This window comes from Orcinus orca, chromosome X (assembly GCF_937001465.1).
Source record: "Orcinus orca chromosome X, mOrcOrc1.1, whole genome shotgun sequence".
Taxonomy (NCBI): Eukaryota; Metazoa; Chordata; class Mammalia; order Artiodactyla; family Delphinidae; genus Orcinus; species Orcinus orca.
In genome coordinates, this window is record NC_064580.1 from 95,551,320 (window position 1) to 95,570,594 (window position 19,275).

General features: G+C 44.3%; 1 protein-coding gene across 1 annotated transcript in view; it reads right to left on the reverse strand.

Moving 5' to 3' along the window:
* Positions 1 to 578: 578 nt before the first annotated feature.
* The window catches only part of GUCY2F (guanylate cyclase 2F, retinal), a 90,564-nt gene continuing 71,867 nt past the window's right edge, over positions 579 to 19,275 (reverse strand). Inside the window, exons 15-20 of the mRNA XM_004281529.2 lie at positions 16,180 to 16,354; positions 12,801 to 12,899; positions 9,508 to 9,602; positions 3,930 to 4,018; positions 3,748 to 3,836; positions 579 to 672 (exon numbers count right to left, since the gene is read on the reverse strand). Coding sequence (XP_004281577.1) covers positions 3,749 to 3,836; positions 3,930 to 4,018; positions 9,508 to 9,602; positions 12,801 to 12,899; positions 16,180 to 16,354 — 546 coding nt within the window. The 3' untranslated portion in view covers positions 579 to 672; position 3,748. The remainder of the gene's footprint in view (positions 673 to 3,747; positions 3,837 to 3,929; positions 4,019 to 9,507; positions 9,603 to 12,800; positions 12,900 to 16,179; positions 16,355 to 19,275) is intronic.

Sequence of the window (19,275 nt, forward strand, 5' to 3'; positions counted from 1 at the left end):
AGATTCTCCTTACTTAGACAAGAAAAGAGATCATGACAGTTTTGGAAAGATTTTGAGTAATAAGCAATCAGAAAACAAAGGAACTTCTTCTTAGCCCTCAGTTATCCAAACAACACAGTTAACCAGACTCTTCTCCCCCCTCCTCTTCCCTATGCATTCCAGCCAACTGAGGTCACAGTGCACTGGGATTCAGATGTATGTTTGCTAGAAGATGTTTTTTCCTGGCACTAATCTCACAGCATCTGAGTTGTAAATTGTGCTCATTAAATACTTTCTAGAGATTCAAACGAAATGAAAAAGAAAACAAAGTGCCTCCTACTTTTTTTCTGTGAAAACAGAGAGCTTCTTATCTTAGTCCAAGTAGGGTCTGCTCTTTTAGAATGACTAAACTTGGAGGTGGTTCTCTGCCCTTCCTTAGGGTTCACATCCATTGTAGTATACATTCAAATGGCCTTTGGGTGATAGCTGTGTAGTGAGCGAAGCTTATTAAAGTTACTTCCCAGGGGCCCCCTTACAGTGGAATTAGGCTTGAATAACCCTAGACATTGGTCATCATCCTCAGAGGTATAGTCATTCACTAATTTCTTGCCCAGGCAGAACAATTTGTTGAACTGGAGTGAGCTTTTCCATTGCCTCACCAAGAGAAGATGCCAATCTTGGAGCCATTTGCTCCTGGGTGGGAGAAAGAGAAAACAGTAAGTATACCTTCTCCATCCTAGGCCTTTCACAGGATTTCAATATGAATGATTCCAAGCTCTGCAACATCATGCTACTCCACCAGCAGTTTGCAAATTGCTAAACTTTCCTGGGTTGTTGAACAAATAAACATTATTACATTTGTCAGGATTCCATAATTACAATCGCATAATGTTGCTATTTACAAGGTTTTTACAGATTTAACAAAAAAAAAGAGGAGGCACATTAATACATAGGTAATTCTCAACTTCCTAATGAGATGTGTCCTAAACATTTATAAGTCAATGACTTGGAGTTTGGAATGCCTTGCTGCATAGAAACTGTGTTACATATGTGGTGGTCAGGTTTCTAGGCCAGTACACAAAAGCTGATTTAACCCACATGAAGCAGAGTTATATTAGCCCTCTGGTTGAGGTCCTAGGTCCTGAGAGCAGAAGGAAAAGCATTCTTTCTTCCCATTCTTTGGGTCCAAGGAAAACCCAAAGCAAAAGTTTTAAAGTAGAGGAATCTAAACTGACTTTTCCACCCTCATACTTGTTTCACCCTTCACACATCTCCTAGGGATCCATTGCTCGTGTCTTGTCCCAAGCCTTCCACTATAATCCTTCATTCTTCAAAACTGCCAACTTTGGGCTTCCCTGGTGGCGCAGTGGTTGAGAGTCCGCCTGCCGATGCAGGGGACACGGGTTCGTGCCCTGGTCCGGGAAGATCCCGCATGCCACGGAGCGGCTGCGCCCGTGAGCCATGGCCACTGAGCCTGTGCGTCCGGAGCCTGTGCTCCGCACCGGGAGAGGCCACGGCAGGGAGAGGCCTGCGTACCGCAAAAAAAAAAAAAAAAAAAAAACCTGCCAACTTCTTCATTTCTCCTAGTCCTGATGAAAATGAAACTTCCCAGTCCTCCTGAGCATCTAGCTCAGTTCACCTTCATTATGATATTAGTGATGAATCGCCCCTTACCCTCCAAAATGTATATCTGTGGTTGGAAGAGGAGGCTTATGAACCCCAGTTGGTGAAATTTAAGGGAAAGTAACAACCTCTAGGAAGTTTTAGGAAGTGGTAGATATTGGAGGACAGGAGGAAGAAGCTACTAGGTAGGCAGCAGGGTGCAGCCTGAAAGGCAAGCCCTGCAGTCACTTCGCCAAAGCTATACCCCCTTTCACAGCATCTTTCCTTCCTCCCTGTCTGACACCACAATGCTCTCTCAAGGTTTCAAGTGTCTCCTCAATGGCTTCCATGGTAGTGGCAGTGCGTGTGAGGCATTCCTAGATCTTGTGGGTATTTTATAAGTTGAGTCTATCTCACTAAGAGTCAGCCTGAAACTTCATAGAAAGTTGGAAACATTCTGGAACAGGTGGTGTTAGTCGGTGGCATCAACATAGGACATTTAATGAAAGGTAAGTGAGATGTCTGGGAGCTCTTGGATTTAGGTCAAGCCTTCTGAAATTTGTTAAGGGGACTCTTTTTTGAGGACTTTTGTGATTTGTACAGCCTGCCAACGCCACTGTGGTCAATTAACACGCTGGTTAGAGCACAAGTGCTGATGAGGCCAGGATCAGAGGTCAAATCCACTTTGGGGCCAATTGGCTTCAATCCGTTCCACAGATGCACAGCCCACGGAATCTTGCCCTCTATCGAGGGGATCCAGATGAGTGAGTGTAAATGGCCTCAGCTACATCCATCTCCAGTGCTGGGAAAGCGCTACCAAGCACACAACCAATGACGGTGAGTCAGCTGCAGTGTTTTCTGCTGCAAACTCCAACACATTCTTAGGAATGGATAGGTTCTTGTGAGGTACCTCCAATGCCTGTGCCACCCTGCCAGAGGGAAAACCCTTCAAGAGCTTCCAAACCCTTTCCTGCTGTGAGAGAGAGACAGAGACAGAGGCAGAGACCGAGACTGACTGTGTGCTGTGTGTCTTGGGTGTTTCCTTCCCCACAAGAAAGAATGTCTTGGAGATTGGATGAATGTGTGTCCCAGTTGATCATCTGCTTGTATTGGTTAGGAGGAAAGAACAGAGCCGGGTCCCAGGTGGCAGGGGGCCGCAGGGCAGCCACATGTTCAGTACAGAAGCTTTCTGAAGCATAAATGTTACGACACATAGAGGGTACCTGTGATCGTCACAGAAATGAGGATGCATTGGGTTTTCTTAGGAGAAAAGCAGTCATTGAGAGCTTGACAAAGTCAACAAAGGCTAGTGGAAATATAGGAAGAATGTGGATGCCTTTGGTAGCTGCTGTTGGAATTGTGATTATTCTGGAACATGTTAAAAAGACAAGGGAGCAGGAGTGTGTGGAGATGCCCTAATGTTTACTTTAGAATCGTGTGATTTCCACGGATATGTGGAGAGAGCAATGGGTCTGAGGGTCAGTGTCTCCATGAAAGAGAGAATAAGAAAGCAAGATAAAGAAGAGAAAAGATACTGACAGGAGCCCAATAAAGCAATGGATTCCTCAGAAATAAATACATGGGGAGAATTCTTGATAATTAGGCTGTTGTTGCTGCTTCTAGTAGCGGAGGAGGGATGAGGGAAATTGTCCTGAATTCAAGCCAGGCAGTCAAGGAGTTGCCAGGCAGAAGCAACGGGGCAGGGCCTGCAGAGGAAATGACATAAGCATCCCCTCGAAGATGATCTTGCCAATAAATCCTGGGAAAAGGGGGTCGTTGCAATATTGCTGTGTGGCTTAAATAGAGGTGAGTCTCTGAAGACCAGAGGTGGCCCACCATGAGGCCCAAGTGCTCACAATGAGACAGATGGGCGCACCTGCCTGATAACTGGATAACAAGGCCAGCCTCATTACCATTCAGATACGTTATCAGTGAGGAGGTGAAGATCTCTCTAAGGCCGGGGCAGCTGACCTCCCTCAGATGCAGCTTGCTCTGCAACAGGCCTCCCCACAAGGCTTTTGCACAACTCAGTGGAGCTTGGAAATTCACCAACTCCATCACACTCTGCCAACAGAATGTAGGCTGAGACTGGCATCCATGCCAAAGGGAGCCCCGGCTTTGAATATCTGGCCAGTTCCTGGGCTCTGTTTTCCTGCTGGCCATTACCTTACGGCTTGTTTCTCACCAGCTGCTTTTCTGCTTTTCTTCTTTGGAAGGCTGCGATCTCCACTGGTTGCAGGCCATGGCCCACTTGCCTGCGGGGCAGGAGAGACACAAAAATAGTTAACGAAGAGAGTGTGGCAGACAGGGGCATGGGACGATGCTAACTAAGTGTGATCTCCACTTACCCATCTTTGCCCACTGGTGGAGGCACGGGAAGGGGCTTCGTGAAGCCTTTTTTTCCAACCAGCCAGAAGGTCTCTTCTGTGCCTTTGCCCTTATTATAGAAAATACGGAAAATCTTAAACGTGCTATAACCAATTTTCCTAAAGAAGTCCTTCTGTTCAATAGGGCGCAAACATTCTGTTTGGCTCAGAAACTGCCTCTGCTTTCCCCTTATCACCACTCGCTGGAGTCTTCCTTCCTACACGGCTTCTTTGCCGTATATACCTAAGGCTCAGACAAGCTCCATAAGCTGCCACAGAGGCCAGATGAAAAGCGAGCAGCATTTCAAGCTGTCATCCAGATGTTTTGTCTACCCGCTGACACGCAGCTCCACCTTTGGGAATACGTGGACGTTCCGCTTCATAGCAACCAAACATCTGTACGTTCAATCAAAGATTCCGTTTGTCATTTTTGCCATGGTCTTTTGGAATTAGGCAACCCATTGTCTTTTGTACCTAGAGTACACACATTCAGAGTCCACCTCCATCCCCAACACTCCACCATCCAATGGCTCTCACAAAACCCAAAAAGGGAATAGAAATGGAAAGCACGCCATGCAACTTTGATCTTAAGCCCAGGGTATCCTGGCTGCTTTGAGAAGTCTGCATTTCTGCAATGTTCTTTTCTTCCTGCCAAGGGAGTCTTACAGAGAGAGACCCCAGGGAGGCCTCCACCTACAGCCCCATTAGTTGACTGTCAAGAACCACAGGTCTGAGAAGAGGAAGGGAATGTAAACTCAAGTTCATTGCCCCAGAGCCTGAGTGATGACCTCAGAAGAGCCAAATTTTCTGCCTCTGCGCTGTCCTCCCCTCTTTCCAATCAACCCTCCTCAACAACATGGTTCTCTCTCCTCCTTTCAATTCTCTTTTCTCTGTCCTGTCATTTCCCCCAATCCGTAAGGAAAAAATGTGTTTACTAAGACTGAGAAAAGTGATGGGATGTGTTTCCAACTCAATCTGAAATATGGTCTCACTCTCGGCAGATCTCATTTGGAACAGTTCTAAATAGTTTAACTTAGAAATTCCAATTAGGTTTGCCCCCCTTTAAATATCAAATCCATTATTCTCTATTTTACATCACATATATCCATCCCTTAACAATCACGACAACAACCATAATAAAAATTAGCACATTTAACTGGAGAATCTCAAAGCGTTCGCAAATATTTGGTTCAAGGCTCTGAACGAGCCCTCCATGAGGCAAGTAGGAAGAGAATACCACAACAGCCCAACCTCCACGAACAGGCAGCCAACCCACCCTAAACCTAAACCTCAAATAATTGGACTGTTTGGGGCCACTCTGTTTTCAGAAGAAGTGAGCAACTTGAAAATATGCTCCCATCACTCATTCTTACATTTATTCCACCCTCGTTGTGTCAGGGCTGGGAATACAGAGATGGCTCTGTCCTTAAGGAGCTCACAGTGTAATTAAATAAAAACAATTATCACGGGCTTCCCTGGTGGCGCAGTGGTTGAGAGTCCGCCTGCTGATGCAGGGGACGCGGGTTCGTGCCCCGGTCTGGGAGGATCCCACATGCCGCGGAGCGGCTGGGCCCGTGAGATATGGCTGCTGAGCCTGCGCGTCCGGAGCCTGTGCTCCGCAACGGGAGAGGCCACAACAGTGAGAGGCCCGCGTACCACAAAAAAAAAAAAAAAAAACAAAAACCCCCCCCAATTATCAGGCCATGTCTTGGGCCCTAAACAGAAGCACAACTCTTCTGCTTCCTCAGCTCTTTATTTTCCTCACAGAACCTAGTACAGTGTCTCGTACAGAACAGGTGCTCAGTAAATAGACTGTTCCATTAACTGGCACTCTCATTCCTTGAGTGCCTGGAATACTCAAGGTGTCGTTGGACCTCATTTTGGTAAAACATACTCTCAAAACTTGACCCCAACCCCCAACCATAGTTGACTGTTTTTCTTGAGCTCTAGGGGCTATGAGGACAGTATGCCAATCCCCAAGGGAGATCTGCAGATGCCAGGATTGTCTAGATATTTGGGTGAGTCCTGGGACATACTGGCATGCCAAAACCAATGGTTGCAAAATAGGATGGAAGTGTTATGGACTCAGGCAAGCTTCCAAATCAAAGAGTATGCTGGGGAGCTCCAGGGGCTCTCTGAGGTTTTGGAGCCCATCCAGGAGAATTCTTAGAATCCTAGCTCTCTGTTTACCCACCCTACTTTCAAAAGTCTGCTGAAGGGAGGTGGGGGGGGGGGAACAAGTATGTAACAACTGAAGCCTAAGGCGAACTCTCTGACTCAGTATCAATCCCTAGGCAGTCCCAGAGACCTCCCAAATAATAGCACCTTACTTTGGCCTGACACTTTTAAGATACTTTGGCACTCCTGTCTTATTTAATCCTCACAAAAACTGTGGAAACTAGGTTTATTATTAACCTCATTCTGCAAATGGGGTCCCTGAGGTTTATGGTGATAAAATGACTTGTCAATAAGCAGGCATAGCTGGGACTTGAACCCAACCCTACTAGACTACAAATTTTCTTTATTTATTTTTTACTATGACTTTGCTATATTTTATTGAGGTATAATTGACATACAACATTATATTAGTTTCATGTGTACAACATAATGATTCGATATTTGTATATATTGTGAAATGATCACAACAAGAAGTCTAGTTAACATCTTAAGACTCCAAATTTTAAGTGTTCTTCCCTCTACACCATATAGCTTTTCCAACACACTGGAGTCAAGGGGCAGGTCTAGAGGCCAAAAAGCAACTGCAGGGAATTTTAAAGCTTGTGATTAATGATCTGCCTGATAATCACAGGTCAGAAGAGGCCTCCATGTTGAGAAGTGGAAGCACAGAGAAGATGAAGTTACTTGTCCAATGTCACATATTGAGTCATTGATGGGACAAGAATTATGGACCAGACCTTCTGACCTTCATGACTCTGTCAATACAACCTCATTACTTCTTAGCTCAGTTGCTGGTGTGTAAATGTCCACCTCTGGCAAGGACAACAGAAACCAGCTAAGAACAACCATTTGGGGAAATCTTTTCAGAATGTAAAGCTACCTAAGAGGCCCTGGCAAATATATGTGATAAGCCTAGATATATACAAAGTCTCAGCAAGGAGCTTCAAACTTGTTAGGAAAACAGTAACTGAAACAGGACTCATTCATGTAAGAGAAGAGGTAATAAGATGACTTATCGCCAGGCCATTAGGAGAAAAATATTGAAAAAAGCAGAAATGGCCCGTTAAGCACTGATGATTCTGTGCCAGTATAGTACAAGGGGAGGTCGGAGTGGGCAGGGGAACAGATTCCCAGAGAGTATGAGCTTCTTGTCTCTAAATGTGTCCTCCTCTAAGCTTCCTCATTTTGGTCTCTTTCTTTGTACAACCCTCCCATCCAATTACTCAACTTCTCTGTGTTCTCCTCTCTCAGCCAATCCAATCCACATCTTTGATCCCACTAAAAGAAACAACTTAAAGCGTCATCACTCCAGTGAAGGAAATGGGATGGGGGGTAAAGGGGGGAAGAGTGTTGTTGTTACTGGATCCAAGCCTTGAGCTGAAGAGAAGAGGCTCTGATGGAGGAATTTTAAGCATCAGCCAGCTGGAAGGAGAGGATGTTTTTGGCCATCAGCTTTGAAATCACACCTGGCTGGCCATCAAATGTAGTCCTTCTGACCCAGGCACTAGAGCGATTCTTGCTTTCCAGCAACACGGTGTGGATGGGGGAGGGGGGGCGGGTGGTGGTGGAAATGTTAAATCAGAATTTCTAAAGTGTGCTGGTGATGTCGTCTTATTGGGGATATATTGCATGCCCTCAAGGGACAAGGAATCTTCTGTCCCCAAGTCCCTACTAGTTAATAGCCAATACCTGCCTCTGGTGGGGAGGCAGAGGTACAGAGCCAGAAAAGATCTCCCCTCCTCTCCCTTCCTTTCTGTGGGTCTTACTTCCTGTCCTTATCCTTCTTTTCATTGGCCCTTCCTTCCCCCTGGGGCACCCTCTCTTCTTCTCTCTCAGTATCTCCCTCTCAATCTCTCTTCCTCAGGAGGTCCCTGTCACCCCAATAACCAAGGCCTGACATGGCCTTAGGGGAAGCCTCTCCCAGCCTCTCCCCCCAAATTCCCTGGGGTAGGGGAAACTGTGAAGTTGCAAAGGGCCCTTCTGAAGTAGTCCTGTTTTTGTATGTGAACCACCCAAAGATGTGATTGCTCCTGACTGGTATTTGGGGGGCAATAAAAACCATGGGGATGGGGGTATATTTTTCCTTTTCAGTTTCAAAAGTGGCACCTCCTCAGCTCTTAAATTCTCTCGTAAATGAGGGAATCTGTGTCTCGTAATACAGGCAGGCAAGTGCTTCAGGAAGCCAAGCCACCTTCGTCCTCTTCTGCTGAGAAATGTCCAAATATATAGAGGGATCACAAATGCCTTGGGTGATTTGATTCATTGCCTAAGTAATATCGTCCCCCACATCCTATCTTTGCATTCTCTGCAGAGGTGGGAAAGAAACCTCTGTCCCCTAATAAGTGACCCATCCCCCCTGCTAGAAGATATTAAGGATCTATTGGAAGGGACAATCTAGGACTAGCCATTAAGGGAATTAATTGATCAACTAGAATCAGGCCTTCCAATCTTTGACTTCTGAAATCCTTTTATATGTAAATTGCCACTATTTGGGGTAGGCATGCAAATGACAGAAACAAATTGTGCATCACTCAGTGCCCGGATTTTGCTTTGCCTAAGAATAATCACTGAGGAAATAATTTTCATGGACAATGGTATCATAGAAAGACTACTGAATGGGAAGTCAGGCTTCCTGGGTTATGGCCTGACTCTGCTATCAACTGACTATATGACCCTGATCAAATTACTTCACCTTTTTGGGCCTTGGCTCTTCATCTGAAAATGGAGTTAAATTATCAAATCTCTAGAGTTTCTTACAGTTGGGACGACCAGGGGCCCTGGGGTACCCAGAGGAAGATGAAAAGAATCCAGTGGAAATGGTGAAAAAAGAAAAAGGAATATTACTATCATCCTGAATCCCAGATCAAGTGATAGTCCTAACAGAGAAAAGGCACTATAAAATGTTTGTCTTTCATCAGAACTGACTGGTCCTTGGGGAAAGACATAAAGCCTCTCTGTAAACAGGGGGTCAATGTTGTGGATGAAAAATCAGAAAGGAGAGCCACCAAGCAGATGGACAGAAAACCCAAACTCCCCAATACTGTAGCACTGCCACATACTAAATGAAATGGAAGTTAGAAAATGTAAATAATAGTGCCGCTCACTGAAATGCCAAATTCTGGGCAATTTTTTAAGAGAGAAAAATGCAACTCCTAGTCCGAAAAGTGCAGAGGGATTTTAACGATCCTTCTCACTGTAGCCATATTTTAAAGGAATGAAAGGTGAGGCAAAAAGGAACAATCTTTTGGGAACCAGAAATGGAGCTGGAAATTCTGCCCAAATTATAGTCAGACACCCAGGTAAACTCTTTCAGCAGACCGTGACCTCTCCAGGAGCAGGTGTGTCCAAGTGGTTTGACTCAAAAAACAAAAGGACATTATACCTTGAGCTCTGTCCTTCCTCGAAGCTCCACTTCATAGCCTTCACTCAGCGTTCGAAGAATTGTCACCGTGCTGTGACTGACGTGAATGCGATAAGCTGTAAAAGCAAGAGAGGCATGACTTTGGATCTTTTCAGGTAAAATCAGTGAGAAAAATATTAATGTAATAAATGCCCCCACTTCTAAATGAACTAGACCCTAAGCAAAGTCCCTGAGAGAGAGAGAGAGAGAGAGAGCTTTAGTTAGAGTTTCACAGGAGGAGGGGACGGAGGTGGATGGCCTTTCTCACCAGGCAAAACACCAAATAAAACATTAGCTGTAGCACCTATCAGCCTCCTAGACACTATCTCAGATGAAAGACCATGCAATAGAAAGGTGTTCATTCAACTTGAGGTTTGAGATGAAGAAAAAAGCAACCACTACTTTGCTCTTAGCTGAAGCGCGACCTCCTCTGAGGGAGGTTAAGCTTCAGCAGCTACTCTCACAGGCTGCTGCTGGATCTGAACCCCCAAGGTCTGCCCATCCTACTTAAGAGGCAAAAGGGTGTCTCTTCCATATACATCCATCCAACTGTCTTTCAGTATTGCTGAACTTAAAACATCAGTGAGAAATGTACCAAGACCTCTGCCAACATTCTGTGGTGACTACATCTATAGCTGTCCTTTGGGTGGGTGGCTCTAGCTGTGTACACACATGAATGGATTATTTTCCAACTAATAATCCCAACTTAGGATGAGAGCTTTATATGAGGAACTATGACTAAAACTTCTTTTTAGAAATTAAGTGTAATTCTTTGGTGAAGAACATTTAACTGAGGTAGGATCCTTAACTGTCCTGAAAACTGTCATCCTGTGAAGTAAGACCTTGTTCAAGTTTTGTTCAATAAAAGTCCAAGGCAGTCTCACACACATTTGAGAAAGTAATTCTTTTAGAATCTGAGTACAATCTGAGTAGCAAGTCATGGCTGAAAAGAACTGCAAGAAATTTATGCTGTGTTCTACAATGACTTTCCTTCTCTTGACAGCTCAGTATCGTTTGTATCTTCCGCACTACCTCATGGTCACCCAAAACCTCTGCTCCGAAAAGGTTGTCCCATCCTTAAAATTCAGCTAGTGTGTCCCGAGCCAGCCCTATGTGTGACATTCCACTAGCATCTTGTTGTGAGGGAACATTTCAGTAGAATAATCCTACTGATGGGGAACACACAGCTCAATACAGAGAGATGGCTCATGCCAACCACCATCCAGTTGTGTGGCAAGGAAGGTCACTCCAGGGCTGGGTTACTAGTCGCTTCCACTCCAGAATCAGTAGATTCAACTGAGCATAAAGGAGGTATTGATGAGATTGATTTTTTAAAAAAATAGACCTATGACACGTCCTAGTCTCATATCCAACATGAAGTTAGTCTACCTCTTTACAGATCTTCACTCAGGAGTGGCGCTTAATGTCCTATTTCAGTCAGTCATTAGCTTCCAGAAAAGCACTCTAACCAGTTCCTGTAGTGCAGAGACCACATACGTATGCTTCTTTGTATCCCGCACAATGCCTTCCTTGCATAGTCAGTGCTTAATACACACTGCTGTGCACGGTTCACTCCATTTTCTCCTTGCTAGCTGATCCCTGGACGAGGTGCTGCCGGAATCTGAAAATTCACTTTCTGCTCTCAACTCTGTATTTCCAACGTGAAATGTGTGGAGTGAGTTTCCCTGGTGCAGACCAGAACATGACTTCAGTGTTCTCCAAGCTTACATCAGTCCAGAGCACTGTGCCAAATCTGCATTGCGTTTCCATGATCAATTTCACTTCATCTCGGGTTGCACTTCCAGAGCAAAGTTATATGCGTGCGGCAGTTCCTGGATGACTTCTTCCATGGCCTCTGCCATATCTGTGGAGTTCGAAGACTTTCCCAGATGTCAGAAAATGTATTCTGACAACAGCTTCTAAGTTCCATGCTGCCTCCTTAATCATGGCTGCACAGGCTAGATTGACTAAGACTGGACCCGTTGTGCAAGGCTGTTTCCACACATGAGTGATGCGGGGGGGGGGGGTCACACAGGGCACCACCCACTGTGATATAGGCCACCATCATCAGGGACTTGTTTACGTATATTGCTGAAGTTTGAGAAGAGCTTGTCTTGCTTAGTAGCTGCCACAGCCAGGGCTGCTAAGGGCTTAAGTGTTTATTTTTAATGTAAAATCCATGAAAACTATATATAGAATCTATTGTGGTTCTTGATGCTTTTTTTATACTAGCTTGAACAAATCGCTTTGCTCAACCATAACATAGGTAAAGCACATTTTGATTCTGACATTGCCTTAATAGTAGCAGGAAATAACCAAGGGAGAGTTGCCAGCGGCGCACAAGTGACTTAATGGTTTGTACAGTTTTCTTCTCAGAGAAGTAGGGAGAAATGGTATCTTTGATACCATGCCTGTTTTGATAGAAAGAAGCTAAGAGTTTTATATACAGGCAAGTTGAAATTAATTATTTCAGAATTCCAAGCTCCTTAGATTGAGGGATTATTGCTAGCTAAATTTGAGGGCACTATTGGATGAAGCCAGAACTCCTGGGATCGTAACGAGTTCAAAAAGAGGACTAGAGCAGCAAACAGAAGCTGGCTGAGAGACAGCTGGCTCTGGGTGTGTCTCCACAAACTAGCTGAAAAACTGAAAAATGTCAGTCCCTTACCTATTTCCTTTTTCAATATGACGCTCCCAAACCTACCGGGTTGGCCAATTTGTTCCTTTACCCAAAGGATTTTTTTGAGTTGTTTTGATCAAATTGTCTGGCTGTTTCAGCGTCACCTAGCTACAGCTTCACGTCTAGAACAACATCATGTTCAATCCAACATCACCCCCTGCTGGTTTGTCATTAGAGACCAAAATAATGTGTGTTAAATCTTCAACTTCTCAAGTTATCTTTGATTTTTCTTTGAAACAGTAAAACATCTCTCTGCTCTCTTTCCCCTCTCTTTTTTAAGAAAATATTTTTTCTTTTTTTTTTTTACTTGGCTGTGCCGGGTCTTAGTTGTGGCTTGGGCGGTTTTTAGTGGCGGCACGTGGGATCTTTAGTTGCGGCACGTGGGATCTTTAGTTGCAGCACGTGGGATCTTTAGTTGCGGCACGTGGGATCTAGTTCCCTGACCAGGGATCGAACCCCGGGCCCCCTGCATTGGGAGCACAGAGTCTTAATCACTGGACCACCAGGGAAGTCCCTCTTTCTCCTCTCTTGACGAAGAATCACTTTGTCAGTAGCAGGAGGTTACCATCCCATCCATCCCTCTAGAAGTACTCACGTAACCCTGTTGATTCCATCCGAGAAGCTGTGTTCACAGTGTCTCCAAATAAGCAGTATCTGGGCATGGTGAGGCCCACCACTCCAGCAGCAACCGGCCCTATGGAGTAGCAGGCAATTGGGAGTATAGTCAACAGGTATGCATCCAATGCTAATAGAGGAACACTGCCAAGGGAAGGAATGCAGCTGCATAAAAGAATAAAGTTGCCACTAAATAGCTCTGGGCATCTGAAGGAAGTCTTACAGTGAGTAATGAACTCTTTGCCCTACCAGAAAGCAAATTTATAATGATGAAGAAATGATTACCCTTCTGATTTATACCTTTGTTCCAAGTAACAGTTACACCCAAGATGCTTATATCTGTCAACAGGGACAAATAAGCATTAAACCCAATCAGAAAAGCCTGGGCAGGGATTCAGGATCCAAACATGTTTGTTGCAAGGGAAAAAATGTGACTCTTTCTCGTGCCTTAGGGTTGGAAGGAGGGATCTCATAGGGCTGTATCACAAATTGTGTCTATAAAGAGAATTATTGCTAAGACAGTTGGAAAATCTGAAAAGAAGTAGAGTTGACATTCAATCATTTGTGTTAGAGGCATGGAAGAGTAGTATATAAAGATAATCTGAGAATATTTTCTATTTGCCCTTAGAATGGGTTTTGTTCTTGCATTTTAGTACGATCATGTTAAGTGTCCAGAGAGTGAACATTACTTGCAAAAATCTCAGCAACCATACTGAAAATCTAGTTCAAGATGATCTAGAAATTTCTCCACCTTCACCTTTCTGGTCTCTGTTCTATTTCTATGTGAAAAGTGTTCAGCATTAGCTTTTTGCTGTTTCCTGAATTAGAGAAAATAATTAAGTGTTTTTGCTTCAAAAAGTTCTTTCTGAACATTAATTTTTAAGAATAAAAGTTATGTTTCTCATTTTAATTCATTTCTCACCCATTAAGAAGCATTCATTAAGCCCTGAGCTAGGCACCAAGGGGAATAAAAAATGTAGCACATGGTCTCAGTTCTCCAGGAATTTATACTCTAATTGAAGAAAAGAGACTACCAAACTGGAAGCAATTAAGCAACAACCCAAGACAATGTATGGCTGAGGCAAGATAAATGGCACAGGCAGAAGTGCTCTAATAGTTTAGAAAATGGGGGAGGGATTGCTTATTAAGACCTGGTTCAGTCAAAAATGGCCCAGTGAAGAAGGTAAGGTAAGGTAAGGTTTGTGGTTGGGACTGAGCATGGAATTTTGGGAAGCTCTTAGAGAAAGCAGTCTGCTTAGTTCACGTGCCTAAGGAGAAACTAGAGACAAGGTTGGCTATTGGGTTGTACAAGATGGCAGACCTTGAATCGTTAGAGAAGTTTGAGCAGGGAATTACATGATGAAAATCCTTTTTCTTTTTCTTTCTCAGGTCAGTGTATAGAATGCATCGAAAGGGGAGAAAGTAAAACCAGGGAAAACCGTTAAGTGTAATAGCAGTAATTCAAGCACAAGGTTATAAGTACTGGAAAGGAGGTGATGATGGACGGAGGGCAAAAAGGAGTGATAAAAGAGAGACATTATCAAAGGAGAAGTGTTGACTGTCTGATTGACAACCGTGAGGAAATTGGCATGGGCTTATGAGCTTACACTGGTTTGTGGGAAAAGATGACTTGAAGCTTTAGATATGCAGAATTTGAAGTAATGGTGAATCGTCCAAGAAGAGATGTGCTGAGGGGGGTTGTTGATGTGAAACTGAAGCACAAATGGGAGATGAAGGCTTTTCTTTAAAAGAAAAATACTGAACACCTGCTGTGTGCTAAGCATTCAGGATACAAAAATGAGTAAGATCTGGTTCCTGCCATCAAGGAGCTTACAGTCTAATGGAAGGACAGGCAAGCAAACACAGATGTGGTGATGACCATGAGAAGGATGGATAGAAAGAAGCAAGAGTGGAAGCAAGAAGATGCTATTGCAGTGATCCAGGCAAGAGATGCTGGTGGCCTAGACTTAAGCAGTGAGAGTCAAGAAGAGAAAGACAGAATCAAGAAATACTGAAAAGGTAAAACGTTTAAGACTTAGTAATTGGTTGAATGGTGAAGGTCAGGGTGAGGGAGGAGTCGAGGAGGATGACTCTCAAGACTAACTGGAATAACTAGGTGAATGGTGGTGACAACAACTGAAATAGAAAATAAGTACAGGAAGAGGAGGCTGTTTATGTGGGAAGAAAATCATTCTGTTTTGGATCTGTTGAGTCTGAAGTCTGTGTGGAACATTCAAGTGGAAATGTCAGTAGTAAGTCTGCTATATAGGGCTGACGCTTAAGGGAGAAGACGGGTGCTGAAGTTGTAGAGTTGGAAGTCATCAGCACACGAGTGGTAGTTAAATTATAGACATGGATGAGATGACCCAGAAGAGCGTATAAGGGGAGAGAAACAGTGGATGAAAGACAGAACCCTGAGGCATATCAATATTGATGGGACAGAAAAAGACAGAAGAGATTATCAGACAATGGTAGAAATGAAAGCCAGATTGGAGTGGGTTGAGAAATGAATTCGAGGTCAGGACATACAGAGAGCAAGGAGATCACAGCTCAGAGCTTTGCAGAAAATGTGGGAGCAGTTAGAGAGCAGGGATTGCTAAGAGAGCCAGTAAATGAAATGGAGAAGAAGAATTCAGAGACTGAGGAGGAGGTCATAAAAGCCAATTGAGGGAGAATCGTCAAGAATATCAAATGCTGCAGAGATAAGGGCAGACTAGGACCGGGAAAAGTGGTAGGGCTAAAGCCAGATTGCAAAGGGGTTAAAGAGGCAATGGATAGTGAAGAAATGGCAGGATAAATGTCAATCATTCTTCTACAAAATTTGGTAGGAAAGGGATGAAAATGATGGGAGAAGAAAAGGAACCTAGAAGAACAAAGCAAAGATAAAGAGGAGGGGAGCAAGAGGCTAGTAGGTGAGAGACCTGTGAAGATACCTATGAATGTGAAGATAGGTGGAAAGGGTACGATGAAGGGGAGTCCTGAAGATGTTCAAGCAAGTGAAGAGGCGTGTGGGAGAAAAATACTCCAGGAGTTGAGATTTTAACGAATTAAAGCAATTATCCTAAATATCACATGTGCAGGTTGGTCTTGTATCATAGTCAAACATGGAACTGTTGGCTCTAACAGGAAAGGTAGACTGGAAGGGTATGGTACCTAGAACAAGGGTTGCTGCCCACTGGGGTAGGGCAGGTGCTGGGAAGAGAGTAAACTTGGGGAGACATAAAGGAATGATGTAGCACTAGACACCTGGATAATCCAGCTGCCAATAATCAGGGGAGAGCTACCCTCTTCCTCCCGTTTCTAGCCTTCCCTTGAGGTACATGGGAATGTCTTCTCTTGCTTTAGCTGCTGGTTGTTACCTGAGTGCAGGCCTATTCGAATCTGGACTGGCACCTCTGGCATGTGCCGCATCTTGAAGGTACCCACGGAGCTGAGGATATCTAGGGACATGTTTGCAATCTCGGCTGCATGCCTCATGCCATTCCTCTTTGGGAGGCCTGAGGCCACCATGTAAGCATCTCCAATGGTCTCTACCTGGAGATCAGGGGAGATAGAATTAGCAAGTAAATAACGTGTGTGTGTGTGTGTGTGTGTGTGTGTGTGTGTGTTTTCACAGAGCTTAAAGGGTATGATGGAGGCCAAGTGTTCTTCTTGTAAAGTGAGGAAGCCAGAGAGAGGCTGTCACCGCTTCACAGTCCTGCCTGTACATTAGAATCACTTAAGGAGCTTCACTTAAAAAAATACTGATGTCTAGGTCCCATACCTATAGATTCTGCAGTTACTTCTCAGGTTCCTGTCTGACCCTAGAGAATTACCAGGCTCCAAATAATTCACCTAGGAGAAGGTGCTTTCCCAGCAAGCATTTCTCTAGATGATTTCGGGTCAGTAAGCTAGAACAGCCTTAAGGAAAGTATAGGGAAAAGGAAAGGAAGGAGGTGAAAGATTCTGTTCCTTCTGCTTTGCCTCGCTAATATGATGGAGTTAGTTTTGCAGTCTCCTTGGGTGTGAGAACTCAGTCTTTTCCCACCAGCTCCCTCCTCCTGTCCTACTGCCACCTCTCAAAGGAGCAGCAATAGAAGCCCTCAGTTGCTTTGCAGGGGCAGTTAGAGCTGGACCCCTGTAAATAAAGGCAAATGAATCTGTGCTCGTCTTCCCCACAGAAGTGTACTCACTCTTTGAGGTGATTAGTAAGGTGAAACTTTTCAGGTAAATCCGAAAGATAAGTAAGCTGAAGGGACTTCTATGAAATGTGCCTGTCAGACTCTGCTAGTACAAGTTTGGATCCAGTTAAAATCTATGTTCTCCTAAAGAACTGAACTCACAGATTGCCATAGTTAAGAGCATGAAATTCTGAAGTCATACAGCCTCGTTCAGAATTCCAGATGCACCATTTACAAACTGTGTGGCTTTAGTCACGTAATTTAACCTCTCTGTGCTTCAGTATCCTTACCTGTAAAACCGGGAAAATGACAGCACCTACCTCCTAGAATTTTCTAAGTACTAAATGATATCAAAGCACTTAAAACCTGTCTGGTGGATAATAAGCGCAAGCCATTAGCACCACCGCCATCATTATCACCACATCATCATCGTCAAACTGACGTGTCTTGAAACAAGTCATAGGATTGTGCCTATGACTCAGCTCCAGAGAAAATTTTGTAATTGGCAATAGGCCCCTCATCATGACTTCCCATGTAGCCAATAACAGCGATCCTTTGCACCTATGGTACTTTGTACCTCAGGATGCTTCCATTCAGGGCCTCCTATACCTGGTGCAATTTGAGAAAAGGATCCCTGCTCTCAGATAAGCGTGCCTGCCTGCACGGAGGAAGGCAACAGTACAATGCAAATACTATATGGGAGGGAGAAACTCACTGGCTGGCCATTATCACTGACTGGTGGTTGACACTTCAGCTTTAATGAGTCAGTCATCCAGGAGCCCCCAGGAATATGGATGAGACAGTTAGAAAGGCAGGGAGCACGGGCACTGTTTGGCCTTGGTGTGAGACTGCTGTGGTGAACTGTGGGTTGTATAAACCACCATAAGGACACAGAAAGGGAAGAGGAGGTATAGAAAGGGGTCTGGTTGAGACGGAGTGGTAGTAGGAGAACTGAAACTGAAAACAAATCACTAACTTCATAATTCTGCAGCAGCCTTCTTCCTTCCATTTCAGATTATCAAGTGCCAGGGGAGGTGACTCCAATTTTACAGGTAAGGAAAATGAAAACACAAACGGTTTTGGTAACTCGCTGCTGGTTCAATGTTTATTTCCTTTGCACTGTGTTGTTTTGATTAAAAATGACTGAAAACTTAGATTCCATTTTTGGATTTATATAGCCCGACTCTGTCCTGAAAACAGCCCACTAGCTTCTTACTGCAGCCGTGAAGTATCAAAATACCTAACAATCTCATTCCCAAGACCCCCGACAATTGTCTGAACAGTATCAGCTGGATTGATTAAACCAGTGGCTGTGTTACTGCCCACACTGAGTCATCTTTGATTTTAGTTTCAACTGAATTAGCTTCCAGTGATTTGTTTTTCTCTTCAGGCTGCTTGAGTTCAACAAGTTAAGACAGGTAGTCTGATTCCATGGATTTTTTCTCCACCGTGGTTTCCATGTGTGCTTCTTGATTAGTTTGCAGCTCCTGCTGATTGACAGGTATGATGTCTATTTCTGAGCCCTATTTAGGCAGCTTGGCCTAGCCCCGAGGCTCTCTACTTGACCTGAAAGGGCCCTGTCTAATCTGAGATAAACACACTGCCCTGTGTGTGATTTGAGAGTTGGAACATTTCAGACTACTGTGAAGGATCCAATGAATGGAGCTACTCATTCTCCAGCTCTACCTGGGTTCCTGGGACAGAGGAGCTGTCTAAAGTGTGGGATGCCTGGGGCATCTTTCTCCATCAATAAAACAAGTAACCATGTTGCAGACGTGGAAACGTTCCTATGTAGCTATGAGATTTTTAGTCATTTTCTGCCTAGAGACAGGACAGCACATACAATCAAGGGTAAAGAAGCATGGCACTGAAATGAGTGAATGCAGTCATCTGTTCTGTACTCATCTTCTGCAACCTTTGAAAGGAAGAGTGGAAATTGACAGGCTGGAGGGGTGGGGGGAAGTGGAAGCAGTAGGTTGCAACCTCACAATTAATCACTTCCCAAGACCTCAGACCACTAGGTGGGCTTTAGGTTACCCTACAGCAATCCCAGAGAGCCTCAGGTCCAATAGCTCCTTGACATGTATAATGCCAGAGTTCCCTCCTGTATAAAAACGGTACCTAAAGGAGGAAACCAAGTTTTAACAGCACGTATTAGATGTACACAAACTTTACCAGGATGAACTCTGTCATAGTCATCAACTATGGGCCAGACACCAGTACTTTCTGTATCCCCTTCCGTGTCTGCACTGTGGGTACTTAGAAACTGAAGTGCAATAATGCTTTTTGGCCCCA